Here is a 19,217-nt window from a genome sequence, read left to right on the forward strand (position 1 = left end):
CTGCCGTGCCGCCGGAGCATGATTTCTGTTCTCATCCTGAAGCAAAGTTCTTAACCCGAGGTACTATTTCTGGGTTAGCGGAGTCTGTAACCTGAAGCGTATGTAACCTGAGGTACCACTGTATTATTATTATTATTATTATTATTATTATTATTATTATTATTATTATTATTATTATTATTATTCCGGGTTGGGAAGTTTGCCCGGCGGCCGGCAGAGGGCGATCCCGTCGTGCGCGCCGGCGGCCGGGTCTTGTGCGCAAAGGCTTCCCCAAGCGCGCAGCTCCGCCAGGTAGGGGAGGGAAAGCGGAACCGACCGGCCGCCGAACTGCTCCTCCCATACCTGAGGAGGGAGCGGCCGCCCAGCCCCGCCTGGCCGGGCAGCAGGGCTGTTTCTTTCCCCCTCGCTCCGCGCACCTTCCGCCTCCCTTCCTCCCTCGCTCCCTCTCCGGGCATTTCGTCTCCAACTTCAGCCGCGGCGCGCCGAGGCAGGCCGGGCAAAGGTCGCGCCTCCCTCCCCGTTCCCGCTCCGGCCGCTGCTCGCCATGTGGCCCGAGCCCTCCCCGTAAGCCCCCGCTGGACTTTCGCCGCCGCTCCGGACTTTGGGATTTTTGCAGGCGGCTGCGCGTGTGGATGCGTCGCGGACGCGCCGCCGGCTTCGCTTTGCGCCATCAGGCTTCCCGGGCGAGGAGATGTCGGTGACGGAGCTGTACAGCAGGGTAAGGCAGGAGCGGAGGGGTGGGGTGGGGGGGTCGGGTCGGGAGTGGGGTGGGGGCTAAGCCAGCCACCCTCAAGGGGGGGCTCCCAGGCCAAGGCTACCTTCCTGCCCCCCCTCCCCGAGTTGTTTTGGCTACTTTTTCCTCTCTCCTCGGAGTCTCGTTATCCTTCTCTGCACCTGACTTCTTTGCGCTCTGCGGTTCGCTCCCCGCAGCAAATCCTTATTTTTCCCTTTCTTTTCTCATTACTCTGTATTTTGACCCTGCAGTGAACGTCTCGAACGCTCTTCGGCTTGTTTGCATTTGCAACGTTGAAAAGGCAGTGGTTCCCGTTTCTTTCTCTTAAATAATAATAATAATAATAATAATAATAATAATAATAGTATTTTTTACTGCGTTTACAGCCCTCCCTTTTCTCCCAGGAGCTCAAGGTGTCCCAAGTGGGTCTCCCAGCCCCTCCTCCTCCTTTTAACCCCAACAACAACCCTGTGAGGTAGGTAAGGCTGGGAGACGGCAGTGACTGGACCACAGCCACTCTCATGAACTTTGTGGCTAAGTGGGGATTTGAACCTGGTCGGACGCCACTGCACCAACACTGACTCCATATAGGAGGCTGAGGCTGTGTGTGTGATGCCAAAGACCAAACAAGTCACTTGATGGAGGGGCCAGTGTAGAGTAATAACTGGCCTTGGACCTGGGTTCAAAGGACACAGCTGGTTGCCCTCTCTTTGGCCCCATCATGGGTTTGTTGTGAGGATAAAGCTGGAGAGCCCTTGAGCATGAAATGTAATGGGGAGAGATGGAGCTCAGAGTCGGATCTTGCAGACGTTAATCCAACTCAACCTCACAGGGTTGTTGTTTTGTATTGGAGAACTCCAAACATCAGATGTAATAGGGAAAGGCAGTACTCGAACCCGGATCTTGCAGATCCAAACCCAGCCCTCTGTGTGTGGAGCCAGCTTCTTGTGCCTCTTTCCCCTCAAGTAAGACTCTTTCCCTGTTTTCCAATTTTCCCTGTTTTAGGATTAAGTGGCTGCTTGCTGTTGCTGTGTTGTTGTTTTTAAAGGCGGGTGAAACTTTTTGTTGCTAGGAGGCAGCTGCAGTTGTTGAGTGACTTAGCTGGGAGCTCTCCTCCTCTTCCACCTCCACCTGTTCTCCTGCTGCTACCTGAGCCAGTTTGACTTCCTCCTTTTCCTGAAAGCCCTGGGTGGCTGCAGCCCCATGAGAAAGGAAACAAACAAAACCCACTCACACAAAAAAATATTCTGCCCTGATATTGAGAACCTTTTCCACTTCTCATTCTGAATATCTGTAGAGATGCTCTCCTGTCTCTTTCCTTTGCTAGGGTTGGTAACAGTGCCGTGCAACTCAACCCTAACCATGTCTACTCAGAAGTAAGTCCCATTGAAGTAAATGGGTCTTGCTCTCAAGTAAGTGGGGTTAGTATTGCAGCCTTGATATATATATCAAGTCCTTTGAAGCATAAGGAATCTTCCTTATTCAGCATTACACATTTTAATTCTGGTTCTTCTCTTGGGGTCAGAAAACTGATATCCCCCCATACTTTCTGTGTGGGTGCATATATACCATACATTTAACCCCCCCCCCCAAATCCTAAGAACTGTAGTTTCCTTCTTCACAGAGCTGCACTTCCTAACACTCTTACCAGACTATAGTTCCCAGGGTTCTTTGGGGGGTGGGGAATGTGCTTTAAACGCTTCATCTTTTCTTTTTGGCAGAAGGGAGCTGCCACAGTGGGAGGGGTGTGATTTGCACCTGAATAAAATGTCCTTAAGGGGAAGACCTGGCAATGGGGTTTTGGTTCTGGGTCTGACACAGCCCTATTTGGAAGTAGAAAGGATTCCCCCCCCCCAAACCCCAATATTATTAGTGAGCATTCTCTGCTTGTACCTGTTCCTTAGGGCAGACTTTCCCATCCATTTGCCCTCCAGCTGTTTTGGACTACAACTCCCATCAGCCCCAGCCAGCACACCTCATGGGAGTTGTAGTGTAAAACAGCTGCAGGGTGCCAGGTTGGCAAATGCTGGCTTTAGGGCTGCTCAGTTTGTCATAAGATCTTCATTGGCTCCCAGTACGTTTCCGAGCACAATTGAAAGTGTTGGTGCTGACCTTTAAAGCCCTAAACTGCCTCGGTCCTGTATACCTGAAGGAGCATCTCCACCCCCATCGTTCTGCCCGGACACTGAGGTCCAGCCCTGAGGGCCTTCTGGCGGTTCCCTTGCTGCAGGAAGTGAGGTTACAGGGAACCAGGCAGACGGCCTTCTTGGTAGTGGCACCTGCCCTGTGGAATGCCCTCCCAGCAGATGTCAAGGCAATAAACAACTATTTTACTTTTAAAAGACAACTAAAGGCGGCCCTGTTTAGGGAAATGTTTAATGTCTGATGCTGTATTGTTTTTAATATTCACTTGGAAGCCGCCCAGAGTGGCTGGGGAGGCCCAGCCAGATGGGCAGGGTATTAATAATAAATTATTATTATTATTATATAATCTGCAGAACAAACATTTGCCCTTAAGATCACTGATACAGCAGGTCGTTCCACGTACCCTTCCCTATTGCAACAGGACCAAATGTGGTTTTCTTAAGAATTCACTTAACGCTTCTACCTGGCAAGCCCTATATGCCTCAGCTTTTCCCCCTGGATGTTTTATTTCCTCCTGAGGCACCTCACCTGAGAGGTTATACATTTTAACATGTGGGCAGAAGGACTGACAGGCAAGTGATGCCATGACTCAGATTTGTATCACCTCCCTATTGTGGGTGCTGTTTGAGGAAGAAAATTACCTTCGTAGCCCCAGCCATGGAATTCTGACATAAAGTGCAGATTTGGTCCTTAGGTTTGTTGTGGATGCTTATGGGCTACATCAGGGGGTCACCAAATGCGATGCCTTTTGGCACAGTAGCGTTATTGAAGTTTTCCTCTGGTGTCTAAAAACTTCGAGTTGTGCCCCCCTTGCTTTGTCAGGAGCTGGAGATGATGGTAACTTTTTTCTCTCCCTTGACAAGTACTCGGAGCTCTTTTTTTTGGAGGAGGAAGTTGGAAGAGTGATGCTCTTTCGCACTTCCTCTTTCAGGTCTGTGGGTTTTTCAAAAGGTTAGTTCTACCCAGATCACTTGGAAAAAAATGACATGTCTTGTATCTGAAAGAGGGTCTCCACCCCCATCGTTCTACCCAGACACTGAGGTCCAGCGCCGAGGGCCATCTGGCAGTTCCCTCGCTGCGAGAAGTCAGTTACAGGGAACCAGGCAGAGGGCCTTCTCGGTAGTGGCACCCGCCTTGTGGAATGCCCTCCCACCAGATGTCAAAGAGAACAACAATTACCAGACTTTTAGACGACATCTGAAGGCAGCCCTGTTTAGGGAAGCTTTTAATGTTTGAGGCATTACTGTATTTTAATATTGTGTTGGAAGCTGCCCAGAGTGGCTGGGGAAGCCCAGCCAGATGGGCGGGGTATAAATAATAAATTATTATATTATTATTATGATGTACACTTTGTCTGAGGTATGTGGGGAGGAGAGGCAGCATAGAAGTGACCCAGAAGTATTGGCCTCTGTGGCCCTCGCTCAACAATCCATATGCGCTCACAGGCTTAAGAAGGTTGACAGCCCCTGGACTAGATGCCTGAAATAACATTCTCCGTTGACAGATGCATATATTATCTCGCATGTCCACGCGCATATGCATATTTAGAATTTTAAAACCCAGACCAGGGTTCTGTTCCACTACAGTTGCTAAATTAGCAGAGATGGAAATAGGACATTTCATAGTTCAATATGGCAGTCAGTATTTTTATCTTGTGTTTGAGTTTTGCATAAAAAATGTCGCAGGCTGTACCTCTTGTATTTCATCATCTTTCAGCATCGCTGTTTTACGGAGTTTTTTTCTTTCCCTATGTGTGTACCTATGTATCTGTCAAGTGCCAATGGGGGGTAACCTTTTGTATGTCTCTCAAAGTTGACTCCAGTCCATGAAAACCTATGCTGCAGTCCATCTGCTAGCCTGTAAAGGGGCAAAAAACCCCCAGACAGTGCAGTCCTGAGTAAGGTTACCCAGAGGTATGTCCCATTGTGTTCAGTAGGGGTTATGCCTTAGTATAGCCTTCACCAAGCTGGTGCTCTCCAGATGTTCTCCAGATGTTTTGGACTACATTTGGAGGGCACCAGGTTGACGAAGGCTGCCCTAATGAACGTGTTTAGCATTGCAGTCCTCCTTGGTTTTGCTGTGAAAGCATGGCTACCTTCTGGAATTTGTTGCATGAGGAGTAGGTTATCTTGCACTGTGTCTTTGCTAAGAAACATGTGATTGATTTCTTAGCGGGGTTAGACCCGCAACAGGATTTAGAGGGCAAAAGTCTGGGGCTGTACCAGGTAGAATGAGCAGGAGGAGGGCTCATCACCCCATAAAATTAAAATAGCATACGTTACCTTCTTAAGGGCAGGGGGCGGGGAGGTAAGTTCATGAAGTCCAGAGTCTAAAGTTGCCTAACTTGTAAGGAAATGAGTACTTTGCCGATTCCCAGACACACTCTAGGGCACGTACATTCAGTGCTTGCAAATGCCTGGGTTCTCACCAGAAACGACCCCAGATAGGCTTGCTAACTTTTGTTTTTCTTCTGTTAGAGCTCCTATGTCTTTAGCTGCAGCGCTACAGACGAAAATCCAACAGAGGCAGTTCTTTCTGCTATGGAAGCATAGCAGCGAGGGGAAACATTGCTTGTTGATTTTTCTTCTTCTTCTACCTGTTACGCATATGTTAAATACCCAAAAGCCTTACCTTTGCCACAAGAGAAAAGTGACAGCTAACCACAAACGATTGCGTTGACTTTTGGAGGGAAAGAGCTGGCCATTCCTTCTTTGGTTTGGCTTGCGGCAGTTGAACTGGATTGGAGCTGAGCTAAAGGTTGGCCGTGGTGGCAAAAGGGGCAAGTCAGGTGGGCAGGGAGAAGAGAAACTGGGAGAGGTGCCCAGAGAATCGTGTGCCACCTGCAAAGTTTAGGAGCAGTGACCCTTTTTCTAAGTGGAGAAAGGATCGTTGGTGCTAGTCAGCCCTGCCCTAAAATAAAGACTAGTTTGTTCCATCCCTTAGTCTCCCTGCTTTTGTTCGTTTGCTGCTTAACGAAGCAAAGAAGGCGACTGGGGTTTGTTCCGCTTGCTAGCTGAGCTAATTGTGTTGGGAAATGGTTGACGGTCCCTTGTTCCTGGTGCTGTGGGTTGCCTGCTTTCCACACAGGGTGTGGCAGGTGAGGTAATGAACTTCCTGGGAAACCTCTCCTTACCTCATCGCTATTTATAAAGTCAGTACCGAGTGCAAGAGAAACTACCTGGCAGTAGAGTTGGGATTTACGGGGCACGAACTGGGGAAGGAAAGATAATTTGCCAGCATTTAAAGTGCCTTGCAAGCAAAAAACTTGGACTGTCTTTCCTTTTCGTATCTTCAAAACAGAGCTTACACACACACACACACACACACACACACACACACACACACACAGCACATTTTCTGTTGTATAAAATGATTAAATGAAGATTTAACCAATAGAACAGCTCAGATACCCGTCTTTTTTCCACTGTCCCAGACATCCCTGTTGGTTGAGGAATACCTTGTTTTGCCTCTGTGCTGAGGCTTGCTATCTCACACAGCACCTGTCAGTTTTGTGTTGCTTCTTAAAGACACAGCACAGGGTCAGTGTAAAGAGAGCAAGGAAGGTAACCTTCAATTTAAAGTTGAGATATTCGGCGGTAAGGTCTGCATTCCAGTGTGCATATCAGCTGCTGCCTTTCCAAACAACAGGTGTCCCCCTTCCATCCTGCTCTTTCTTATCTGTTTCCCGTGGGAATCTCTGGGGGGGATGAGATTTTTTTTCTCACGAGGCAATGTCAGCTAAATCGAGAAGTGTTGCTTTCTGTCTTAAAGCTTACCCAGCCAGAAGTAGGTTGGGCAAGTTCAAGGGAGCTCCTCTGGCTTGCAGAAGTTGAATAACATAATAAACAGAAGAGGACAACCTCTCCGTAAAATAAAAGTCCCAGAAAAAAAGAAACAGGTGTGGTTCTTGAGGATGTTCCAAGTGTGCTATTGTATTGTGCATTGGATCCTGACATGGGATCCTTTGACTGCAGAATATTATTCAAGGGGATGTACTGCATGCCTCAACCCCCCAGTTGGTTTTAAGGTTTAGGCTAGAAGCTGAGCTTTGGTAGCTGCCTTGTGCAGAAAACCAACAACCCTGAGTTTCATTCAGATTCCTTGAACTGATGCAGAACCTGAGATGAGCATCATATTATTTGGGCTGTCTGTCAATTCCTGTTGCTCTATATCCACAGGCTAGCCTCTGGGCATCTTCTCTGGAAGAAGCGCAAGGGATGCCTGCCCACTGGCTTAGCCCATTATGTCAGGTGAAAAACCATCATTTGTATCCCAAGGGACACAAAAGAGTGGGCTAATCCATGTGCTGTGCTTTGAGTGTAAACTGGTGCTGCGTGCATTCAGCAAAGATGTGTTTCTGATTATGCATATTGTACAGGTACGTGCTACCAGCAGCTGCCTTGCTTGCTTTGTAGTTTTACTTTGTATTTGTACCTGTTTGTACAAGCGTTCAGTTTCTGGTTAAAATAATGACCATGTCACACGCTTGGTGTGTGGTTGCCTGTTATATCTCAGCCCTACATTTCTAACTTGTGCATTCAAGATTGCTTAGCCTCTAGCATCCTAACAAACACTTAACAGGAATTACATGTAATAAATAGTCACCACATCCTCTCAAAGAAAGGTTTGAGGATAAGGACTTCGGGCTCCACAGTTGAACCACCACAATTATGTGAATGAAAAAGTGGTTGGCAAAAGGGAAGGGAGGTGCTAAGGGGCAATTGATTTGCATTTGCTGATTTTTCCGGATGCTTCTTAAACTGATTATTCCAAGCTTGGCAGAAGCAACTTAATTATATTCCTGATATCTTTTGCATCTTTCCTTTTCTTAATTTTAAGCACTAGTGTTGAGAAATTCTTTTCTGCAAGCAAGGTCTGTTAAACATTGCATTATCCTTTAGGGTGGAACCATTAATGAGCTAACGATAGCAGTAGCTGCAGGTTTTCATAGACATGCAAAGTGCTTATCAGTCTCATCTAAGCTATTATATGTATCTTAATCATGCCCTAGGCTTATGCGGACTGGATACAATTTTGCTGGAAACAGTGTCCTGCTAGAATAAACCTTCCTGAAATAAATGGGGACTGTTCTGACTGAGATTTTGAGGACCACTGCTGCTCTTCTAAAGCATCTCTTGGCCAAATAAGATTGCCTTCCATGAATATGGCATTAACAGTGTGTCTGTAGGTGACTGTGGAGGCCAATTCTGGACCTACACATCCTTCCACAGTGAGGATATAGGTTTCTGGGCGGGAGTTGATCACTCTGAGGATTTGCCAAACGTGCCATCCTCTTAGCTCGTTTCTCCCTTTCAACCTACATTCGTGCTTCTTCAAAATCCATGACGCCTTTAGTAGAGGCTATTCTCCAATTGAAGAATATGAAATTGTAGGCATGATCAAATGCAAAGACATGTAATAAGCTTTCCATCTTTTTTCTGTTGGAATGGCTGACTTTGCATGTTGATGTTCAGGAGGAGTTTTCTTTGTGAAGGGAATTAAACCAACAGAATGAAGAGGCTAGAAGCTGATTCTTTCCTCCGGGCATGCCAACTTTGTATGTAAACCATGGGTAGGCAAATTAAGGCCTGGGGACCGGATCCGGCCCAATCGCCTTCTAAATCTGGCCCACGGACAGTCTGGGATCAGCGTGTTTTTACATGAGTAGAATGTGTCCTTTTATTTTAAATGCATCTCTGGGTTATATGTGGGGCATAGGAATTCGTTCTCCCCCCCACCAAAAAAAAATATAGTCTGCCCCCCCCCAAAGGTCTGAGGGACAGTGAACTGGCCCCCTGCTGAAAACTTTTGCTGACCCCTGATGTAAACAGTGTCCTTTGCTTCTCTTTAGCGTGGCTGCATATGAAGTGCCAAAAAGGAGCACAGAAGAGGATGCTTATTTGTGTGAAATTTGCATATGCTAATATATGTGCATAGATGCAAATTTCTGTGTGCCGGATCAGTCTGCTGTCCAGTGCTGTTGATGGACAACTTCAAGACCCCTGCTCTCCTTTTCCCCCCATGGCCCCTCCTCTTCCTTCTTATGATTTTTTTAAAAAATCTTTAAAATAGTCTTGGACTGCAGAGCCTTTCAAATAGAGGGCTGTCCTCTAAGATGTGGGGCACGTGGCCACCCGACTTCTCTTTGTACATCTGCAGGAAAAGCCGTACTGCTCGATTTGTTGGTGAAGTGTAACAATGAGGGTTAATGTGCTTTATTTGGTTTCTGCTGTCATGGAATTTATATTATTGAGATTGATATTGTGATCCATACACTGTGGCTTTATCAGAAATACTGGATGTATGGTGTGTGTGTGTACAGTATATACATACATATTTTGGGGTGAAAGGCAGGATATAAGCATCTGTAATAATTAAATAAACTGGAAAGTTATTAGTATTTAAGCAGGTTGCTGTTAGAGTGATGTGGTTCTACGTGGCCTCCTACATCTGGTTTTATGGGGTGGAAATTATTGAAGTTTTTACAACATAATAAAACAAACAAACTAATCCACAGGAAGTAAAGATAATAGACTAAATAAAGCAGAAACAGAAAAAGAAAGTACAATATCCTCCCCCATCACTCAGGGTGGATTTGATTTAAATTATGATTTAAATCACTTGTCAGTAAGACTTGATTTACGGTAAATCTTTTTTTTTTTTTTAACAGAAAGACTCATTCTTTCTGGTTTCATCTTAATATTTACAACCAGATGAAGGTTTCATTTTTGGAATAATAAATTTTCAGAGTAGTTTTTACAGTTATATCAAAAATTACTATTAGAAATACATAGACCTACAATTATGACATTATTGTGAGGTTTGATAAGTTAACTGTTTATATTTGGACAACTTTTCTTCTGTACTTTATTGGAAGGATAAAAACACTCATCTGCTTAATAACAATTTAAACAATTTATTTAACTAAAACAGTAACATTATAGCATATGTATCCGTGTTTGTTAACTGATGTGGTTAAACAATTTTAAAAACAAACAAACTTAGACTGAGTTTTAGCACACATGAAGAATCCTTATTTCCTGATGAATAGCCTTTGGGATATAATGTAACTCAAATAGAAAACTATCTTTAGAAAGATTTTTCCTCCAAAAGCATTTTATTTTAAAAATCCAATTAAAATTTAAATTTATAAAATTTTAATTATAAAAAATCATTTATTTTTTATCCATCCAGCCATCTTAACTTTCATCCCCCACAGATTAAAGTGTGCCCCCCCAGCTCTCACCTGGACTCATCCCTCTCTTCTTGCATCCTCTTCCCCTCTGAGATCTCTCCTTACCTGTCTCTCCTGCATCTAAAGATAGCGATATGCTGTAATAAGCAGGGTTTTCTGCATTTTCAGAACAGTGAGAGAAATAGGTTGTTTGGCCCCTTCCAGTCCTGGCCTTGGTTTTAATGGTGAGCAGCAACAAGAGACAAGGAAACCCCAATCACTTATTACCCTTGATGGCTTTTTGAAAGGATGACATTTTGACCACTGCAGGCACCAAAAGCAACCCAGAGCAAGTTCAGACCAGCTTTTGAAAAGTTTGCTTCCAGGGCTGCCCATCCACTTGACAACGAACATAGACGCACACCTTGGCACCTGTGCTATTTGTGCCTGTGGGAGGAGTCTTGCTGCAATTCCACCAGTGGTGTAGTGGTTAAGAGCGGTAGACTTGTAATCTGGTGAACCGGGTTCGTGTCCCCGCTCCTCCACATGCAGCTGCTGGGTGACCTTGGGCCAGTCACACTTCTCTGAAGTCTCTCAGCCCCACTCACCTCACAGAGTATTTGTTGTGGGGGAGGAAGGGAAAGGAGAATGTTAGGGTAGTGATAAAGTGGGATATCAAATCCAAACTCTTCTTCTTCTTCGTCTTCTTGATCAGGCACTATGTACAAACAAAAGGTCTGAGTCAGACCATTAATCCATCTAGTCCATGGTTGTCTCTTCTGATTGACTGACAATGACTCCCCAGAGATCTTAACTTGCCCTGCTTTCTGGGATCCTGTTAGTCCCTGAGAATAGTCCCCAGCAATTGAACCCGGGCTGTTAAGTTGTGGGTGAACATATCAGACGACACAGCGATTCTTCAAACAGCTCTTGTTTATTCACAGGCCAGAACAGAACTGAACTGAAGGGTTCAGCCAGCCTGCTTATATTGAGCTTCAGTACAACGTAACTGTAACAACTTTCTGTAACTATCCAATCAGTGAACGTCACTTTCGATCCCTTATTTGCATATGTGGACCTGAACTATCTACAGTATCCCCCTGCTGGCCCAGGGTGAGAACTTCAGTACATAACACGGGCCTGCTGTATAAACTTGCCCTATAAAACATGGCATATTGGTTCATCTAGGCCAGTGTCCCAACTGGTAAAGGCTCTCAAGGGCAGTGACTGCTGAGCTCATGATCACGCCTTACATCTAGACCAGTGTTTCCCAACCGGTGTTCCGCGGCACACTACTGTGCCGTGAGACATCGGGTGGTGTGCCGTGGGAGGGAGGCGGGCGAGAGGCGGCGGCGGCGAGTATCCGGCGGGGGTGGGGGGAGCGGGGGCCGTCGTGCGCAACCGAACTCACTTGGCGCGCTGCCGGCTTGTCCTCCTTCAACCCGGGTCGGGCCAGGCCTGCTCACGTCCCCGGATCCCCTAGCAGCAGCCGCACGCTCTCCAAAAGCGCAACGCTGCGCGCAACCGCTCGGCCAGCTGGTGCTCTGCGACTCCGCCCTTTCCCCTCCCAGCGCCGGAGGGTTCGCGCGACCGCAGCTGTTCCCTTTCGCAGCGCGCGGGAAACAATTCCAGGCCGATTGCCTTGTGCCGAAAAGCACCGCCTCTCCTTCCAGCTCAGGCCCGGGCCGCCGGCTCCCCGAATGACGTCACGGGGGCGGGGCTTTAATGGTGGTGTGCCGCGAGATTTTTTTCCGGTAAACAGGTGTGCCGTTGCCCAAAAACGTTTGGGAAACACTGATCTAGACCATTGGCTCATCTGTCCCATTGTTTGACCCAAAGGAAAGCAGCTCTCTAAAAAGTTTCAGGAAAGGGTTTTTCCCAGCAGTGCTGCTAAGATCTTCTGGAAATGCTTTGGGTTGAAGCATTTCTCTATGCATGGGGTGTGTTTTGCAGCACGCTGCAATTCCCCTTTCTTTAAAGTGTTTCTAGCCCTTTCTGCAGATGCAGACACCTCTGTCCCTAACATGCCTGCAGCCCTCTGGAAATTGTGGTTAGGATTAGTGCTATTTTTCTAGAAAAAGAGGTGCTGGAACTCACCCTGAACACCTCCCTTGTTCTCTTGTAATGGCAATGGTGCCTACTTGAGAGGTGCCAGAACTGAGTTCTGGTGAGTTCTGGCTGAAAAAAAGCCCTGGTTAGGATTAATAATAATAAAGATAAATGAAAATGTTCAGCTTTAGCTGACTATTAAAGGAGGGAAGGGGAATTCCCCTTTATTTTAGGGGCATTTAGCAACCCCGCTGTTTTCCTTGAACAATCCCTCCCACCATAAATGCAGCCACCACATATCTTTAATCCGATCACCGCAGTGCTGAATGTTGAGCTGATAATCGCGAAACGGTTCCTCACTCCTGTTGACTTGGCCTGATTGCTAAGTTGCTGGGGATTGATCCAAGCAGAAGACGACAAAAGACCGGCTCAACAGGTCATTCTTTGCTGCCTCTGAGCAATGAATCAACAAGAAAATGCTTCGCATAACTCACTAAGAAGTTGTTCCGAAAATGCTCTGGGAAATTGGAGAGCTCTTTGCTTATTGACCCACCAAAGATCTTTCAAAATCATAACACAGAGGCGTTACGCTCAAGCGTTCAGCACTTGTCATCTCACAGTGGCTAGTGTTTCTTTGAACACCTGCGCCAGGTGATTGGTGCAGTTGATGATTCAGTGGAAAGAGCTGAAGAGTTTACGCAAGGTGAGCCTGGACCACTATAGCTTACTCATGTTCAATGCTTACTCAATCAGGAAGAAGTATAGGAGACCTGAACTAACAGCTAGTTGCTCCAGGACTAGGGAGAAGGTTAATGGGAAACACTTCAGGCCCAGGCCCCAGATGTTTTAAGTTATAGCACGGCAGGAAGCATTGCTTTGCCATTGTAAAAAAGTGGGACCTTTTATACACTCTCTAGTTTTGGAAATGGCTCTATTCTGCTTCCGGTTAAAATTGCAGAGAATCTGAAGGCTGTGAATTGTGATTTAGTACCAATATCTAGAGTGCTAGACTTTTTTGGGGGGGAGGGAAAGAGGGGAGTTGGCCATGCTGGTTGAACACAAGTAAAACAAACTGAAAACGTGATTAAAAGAGAACTAAAAGCAAGAGACAGAATGGTAGCAGCAAAGGCAATTAACTGGTTATTGCCGAAAGCTTTCTGAGAAACCCAGGCCTTTGTGGCATGGCACAAAATGTGCAAAGATGGATGCAACCAAGGAGGCTCCCGATGACAGGTCTAGTATATAGCCAACATTATACACATCTCTTTGTGCTCCATCCGGGGGGGGGGGGGATTTGTTGGCCAAAGATGCTATTAAGAACCTTCACTTGGGCTTGCTTTTGTCCATCCAGTGAACCTCTTCTTTATGAGCGGGTGGCACTGTGGTCTCAACCACTGACCCTCTTGGGCTTGCTGATCGTAAGGTTGGCAGTTCGAATCCCTGTGAGTGAGCTCCTGTTGCTCTGTCCCAGTTCCTGCCAACCTAGCAGTTCAAAAACACACCAGTGCAAGTAGATAAATAGGTACCGCTGTGGCGGGAAGGTAAACGGCGTTTCCGTGCACTCTGGTTTCCGCCACTGTGTTCCATTGTGCCAGAAGTGGTTTAATCCTGCTGGCCACGTGTCCCGGAAAGCTGTCTGTGGACAAACACCGGCTCCCTTGGCCTGAAAGCGAGATGAGCGCCGCAACCCCATAGTTGCCTTTGTCTGGACTTAACTGTCCAGGGGTCCTTTACTTTTATTTTACTTTCTTGATGCAACATTTAAACAGATTGCCCTGCCTTCTTCTGCTGAGCATTGTATGATATTAGGAAGCAATGCTCCATCTGTCAGTAAAGGTTTTGCCTGCTTGAATCTCTGGTTTGTTTACATGATCATCAACGGTATTTGAAACACTAGCATTGTTAATTGCTTTCTTGGTTAAGCCTCCAGGCAAGGAAGCGTTCACTCTGTGATAGCTTTCAAAAACATCAAAAGGTACCTCTGTCTAAGATAGGCGTATCCCAGGAAAGTGGTTTTACTGGGGCTGGGGGGGGGGGGAGAATTGAGTATGTGAGGAATGTAAATACATTAAACTCATGTCTGCTTCTGTTTCCAAGGACACACACTGAAGCTGCAAGAGCTTTGGGGCTCACATATTAGGGCCAGTCTCCTTGTTGTACGCGGGTGGCGCTGTGGGTTAAACCACAGAGCCTAGGACTTGCCAATCAGAAGGTCGGCGGTTTGAATCCCCGCGACGGGGTGAGCTCCCGTTGCTCGGTCTCTGCTCCTGCCAACCTAGCAGTTCGAAAGCATGTCAAAGTGCAAGTAGATAAATTGGTATTGCTCCAGCGGGAACGTAAACGGCGTTTCCGTGCGCTGCTCTGGTTCGCCAGAAGCGGCTTAGTCATGCTGCCACATGACCTAGAAGCTGTACGCTGGCATCCTCGGCCAGTAAAGCGAGATGAGTGCCGCAACCCCAGAGTCAGCCACGACTGGACCTAATGGTCAGGGGTCCCTTTACCTTCACCCAGGATGCGCTTCCAAAAACAATATGCGAACTGAAACATAGTGACCTTTCAAAATTTGTGCTTCTCTGGATTTTGCTGTGCAGTTCTCCAACCAAAGATTCTGTACAAAAATATGAATTTTTGGGAAACTTGTGTGATGAACCATACCGTTTGGGGCAGCCCAAACCAAGGTTGATAGAAGCGCTTTCTCCAGAATAGATTTGGAGCTGAGATCATCCTCAGAGGCTCTTCTCCAGATGTGTCTGCCTGGAGAGGTTAAGAGGATTTCTGATGAAGAGAGGACTTGTGACGTTTTCCTGTACCCTTTTTATTGAAGTCTCTCTCCCCAAGGGAGAGCTTCCTGTTGCCTTCACTGTTACCTTTCAGGCATCAGTCAAAGGGTTTCCTCAGTGAGTTGGGCTTTTAATGTATAACTTGATTTATTTATACTGAAAGTTATACCCTATTTTTCCTCTCTGGTGGAGCCACTGGAAAGAAACAAAATATATAAAGGCCAAAACTGTAAAACCATTAGTAAAACCAGAACCAAAAATATCCCAAGACTAAAAGCATTGACATTGTGTAATGCTGCTTCTTATAGAGTCTTTTAAAAAAACTTTTATATTTGTATATGCAGTGTGTCTTTGATTTTTGAGTTGTTTTTTAGGGTGTGCATGTTATTGGATAAATTGCCGTGGATGCCAACTGCACACTTTTAAAATATCTCTGCGTTTAGTTTCCCAAATGGTGCATGTTGGCAACTTGGTTCCAGATACAGTGGTACCTCAGGTTACATACTTAATTCGTTCCGGAGGTCTGTTCTTAACCTGAAACTGTTCTTAACCTGAAGACCACTTTAGCTAATGGGGCCTTCTGCTGCCGCCGCACCGCCGGAGCATGATTTCTGTTCTCATCCTGAAGCAAAGTTCTTAACCTGAGGTACTATTTCTTGGTTAGCGGAGTCTGTAACCTGAAGCGTATGTAACCTGAAGCATGTGTAACCTGAGGTACCACTGTATTGCGCAATAAGTTTAAAGTGCTGTCTGTTGTATGCTGGTTAGGTTAGGTTAGGTGTGTGTGTGTGGGTGCCTTTAGTCCCTATAATAGCAAGAAATTGCCAGAAAGTGAAAAAAGCCAAGTTCGTTCCTTTTTTATTGCAGTGTTTTTATTGTCGGCAAGTCTACGACTTCCTTCCGGGTGTCTTGGTGATTGCTGAGAGACGCTTTCCTTTCCCGAATCTGTGTGACAAGAGAGAGTTGACATAATGAATACAGCGCCATTTGTTGTTTCTCTGGAACATTGGTTTGCATAGTACAAAACAAATCTTCATTGGAAACGTCAGGGAAATGTCTCCGACGCTGGCAGGGATGGTGCTTCTGAGCTGCTGGAAAGGAGGGCAGAGACCAACGCAAAAGAGCTAGGACCATAGGAAGTCATTCCAGAGGTGCATTTAGCAATGTATCCTCTGCAATGACTGACAGCATCTATCCAGGATTTCAGGCAGGCCTCTCTCTCTCCCATCCCTATCTAGAGATCCCTGGAAACTGAGCTTGGAACCTTCTGCAGCCACTGAGCTCTTCCCAAAATTTCCTGGTGGTGCTGTTTGTAAAGGGGAGACCATTGGCCGGTGAGTGTTACCGTATTTTTCGCCCCATAAGACACACTTTTTTCCTCCTAAAAAGTTTCTGAGCATGATTCAAAGTGTTGGTGCTGGCCTTTAAAGCCCTAAACGGCTTCGGTCCTGTATACCTGAAGGAGCGTCTCCACCCCCATCATTCAGCCCGGACACTGAGATCCAGCGCCGAGGGCCTTCTGGCGGTTCCCTCATTGCGAGAAGTGAGGCTACAGGGAACCAGACAGAGGGCCTTCTCGGTAGTGGCGCCCGCCCTGTGGAACGCCCTCCCATCAGATGTCAAAGAGATAAATAATTACCTGACATTCAGAAGACATCTTAAGGCAGCCCTGTTCAGGGAAGTTTTTAATATGTAATGCTGTACTGTTTTTAACACTGATTGGGAGCCGCCCAGAGTGGCTGGGGAAACTCAGCCAGATGGGCGGGGTATAAATAAATTATTATTATTATTATTATTATTATTATTATTATTATTATTATTAGAAAAGTGGGTGCGTCTTATTGAGCGAATGGCGCTGCGCAGAGAGGGAGAGCTGCGCAGCGCCCCTTCAGCAAAGCGGGAGGAGGAACGGAGCCCCGCTTGCTGTCCTGGCTTCTGCCTTAGCCGCACACAGCCTCTTCCGGGCAGGGAGAGCCTTCATCCCGCTGCCTGGGAGAGGCTGCGCGCGGCTATCCCATAAGCCAGGACAGCAAGAGGCTATCCCAGAAGCCAGATCCCTCTTGCTGTTCTGGCTTCTGGGATTCAGAATATATATTTTTTCTTGTTTTCCTCCTCCAAAAACTAGGTGCGCCTTATGGTCTGGTGCGTCTTATAGAGCGAAAAATACGGTAATTGGTGCGAACTGAACTCTGGAGGGAGCTGCAGAGACAGGATGGTGTTCAGAGATTCCTGGGCAGAATTTTGGCCTGGCATTGCACCGGAGCCTTGCTGGAAGGACACCAGAGGGCAGACTCACCTTGCCAGTTTCCCCATTTAGAGGCCAGCGTTCAGGGGATGTGTGGGAGGGCCAAGCAGGTAAGGAATCCCTACCATCCTGAAGAGGCAGGTGTGAGAAGCATTTTTGGAAGGCAGGTTAGCCTAGGCTGCTTGGCTCCTCGTATTGCCAGGAGGAGAGATTTGGAGGACGGTCTGCGTCAGGAGGTTCTTGGGAGGGCTGGCATATGAGTGACCCACGAAAGAAGGCTGGGAGAAGCAAGGTTTTTAAAATATATATATATATATGTCTGTGGCTCTCTCTTCCTCTTCTTCCCCAGTCAAGGAAGAAAAATATCTGCCATAGGCAGCACTGTGCCTAAAAAGACACTTGGAAATTCGTGTTGGCCTTGCCTCCCATAGTTATGTGCGTAGGAAAGCATGTTGCTGTTGGGTTTCACTAGCCTTGGTCAAACTCCTGCCCTCTAGGCATAGCTGTCAACTTTTCCCTTTTCATGCGAGGAATCCTATTCGGAATAAGGAAATTTCCCTTAAAAAGGGGGAAACGTTGACAGCTATGCCAGTGTGGTGTAGTGGTTAAGAGCGATACAGTGGTACCTCGGGTTACATACGCTTCAGGTTACATATGCTTCAGGTTACAGACTCCGCTAACCCAGAAATATTACCTTGGGTTAAGAACTTTGCTTCAGGATGAGGAACAGAAATCGTGCTCCGGCGGCGCGGCGGCAGCTGGAGGCCCCATTAGCTAAAGTGGTGCTTCAGGTTAAGAACAGTTCCAGGTTAAGAACGGACCTCCGGAACGAATTAAGTACTTAACCCGAGGTACCACTGTAGTCTCGTAATCTGGGGAACCGGGTTCGTGTCTCCACTCCTCCACATGCAGCTGCTGGGTGATCTTGGGCCAGTCACACTTCTCTGAAGTCTCTCAGCCCCACTCACCTCACAGAGTGTTTGTTGTGGGGGAGGAAGGGAAAAGGAGAATGTTAGCCGCTTTGAGACTCCTTCGGGTAGTGATAAAGCGGGATATCAAATCCAAACTCCTCCTCCTCCTCCTCCTCTTCTTCTTCTAGGTGTTTTTGACTACAACTCCCATCAGCCCCAGCTGTAGTCCAGAACACCTGGAGAGCACCAGGTTTGCCAAGGCTGGTGTAGGCCTCACAATAATCCCATAATTATGTGTGTTGCTACCAGGTTACACCAAGGAATACTAAGCCACGTGGTTGTTGTTGACTAAATGTGCTTGTTCTACAAGTCTCTCTCTAATCTCCTCGCTGCTCTTGCGGCATCATAACTAGGAATATCTCTTCCGAAGCTGTCTAGATCACCCATTGCAATTGAACAAATCGCTTAAGTCTTTTAGGCCTGTGCTTTTCCTGCACCCCACTCCCTGGTAAATAGATTCAAGCTTTGAGTCCATTAGACTTGATGCTCTCTTGTTCGCTGGTAACATATTCCCTCCCATTTCCCCCTTGGGAAAGGCGTTTATACAGCTATCATAGGATAAGCAAACCTCGGCTATTGATTTTTTGCTTTGGCTCTTGTGTCGAATAAGTGCATCTGAGGTAAGAATGATCCTGCCAGGAGCAGGGGCCAACTCAACTCTTCCCCAAGCCACTTGCAATGTTTACAAAAAACATTAGTGAGGTCATCTCAGATGGATGGAGCTTTCGCTTTCCTAAAAAATGTTGTAGCCTATAAATAGCTCAAGCCAAGTCAGCTTAAAGGTAAAGGTAAAGGGACCCCTGACCGTTAGGTCCAGTCGTGGCCGACTCTGGGGTTGCGGCGCTCATCTCGCTTTATTGGCCAAGGGAGCCGGCGTACAGCTTCAGGGTCATGTGGCCAGTATGACTAAGCCACTTCTGGCGAACCAGAGCAGCGCACGGAAACGCCATTTACCTTCCTGCCAGAGTGGTACCTATTTATCTACTTGCACTTTGACGTGCTTTCGAACTGCTAGGTTGGCAGGAACTGGGACCGAACAATGGGAGCTCACGCCGCCGCAGGGATTCAAACCGCCAACCTTCTGATCGGCAAGTCCTAGGCTCAGTGGTTTAACCCACAG

At 46.8% G+C, this 19,217-nt stretch overlaps 1 protein-coding gene across 6 annotated transcripts in view; it reads left to right on the forward strand.

The window, feature by feature from the left end:
- The first annotated feature begins 287 nt into the window (after positions 1 to 287).
- The window catches only part of MYO5B (myosin VB), a 287,447-nt gene continuing 268,517 nt past the window's right edge, over positions 288 to 19,217 (forward strand). For 3 of the 6 annotated variants that reach the window (XM_077936490.1, XM_077936493.1, XM_077936494.1), the window contains exon 1: positions 289 to 718. In XM_077936490.1, the coding sequence (XP_077792616.1) occupies positions 692 to 718 (27 nt within the window). In that variant the 5' untranslated portion in view covers positions 289 to 691. Of the gene's footprint in view, positions 719 to 19,217 lie in introns of all 6 variants that reach the window. The other 3 variants (XM_077936492.1, XM_077936495.1, XM_077936491.1) reach the window with 2 other exon arrangements.

This window comes from Podarcis muralis, chromosome 11, assembly GCF_964188315.1.
Source record: "Podarcis muralis chromosome 11, rPodMur119.hap1.1, whole genome shotgun sequence".
In the NCBI taxonomy this organism is placed as follows: domain Eukaryota; kingdom Metazoa; phylum Chordata; class Lepidosauria; order Squamata; family Lacertidae; genus Podarcis; species Podarcis muralis.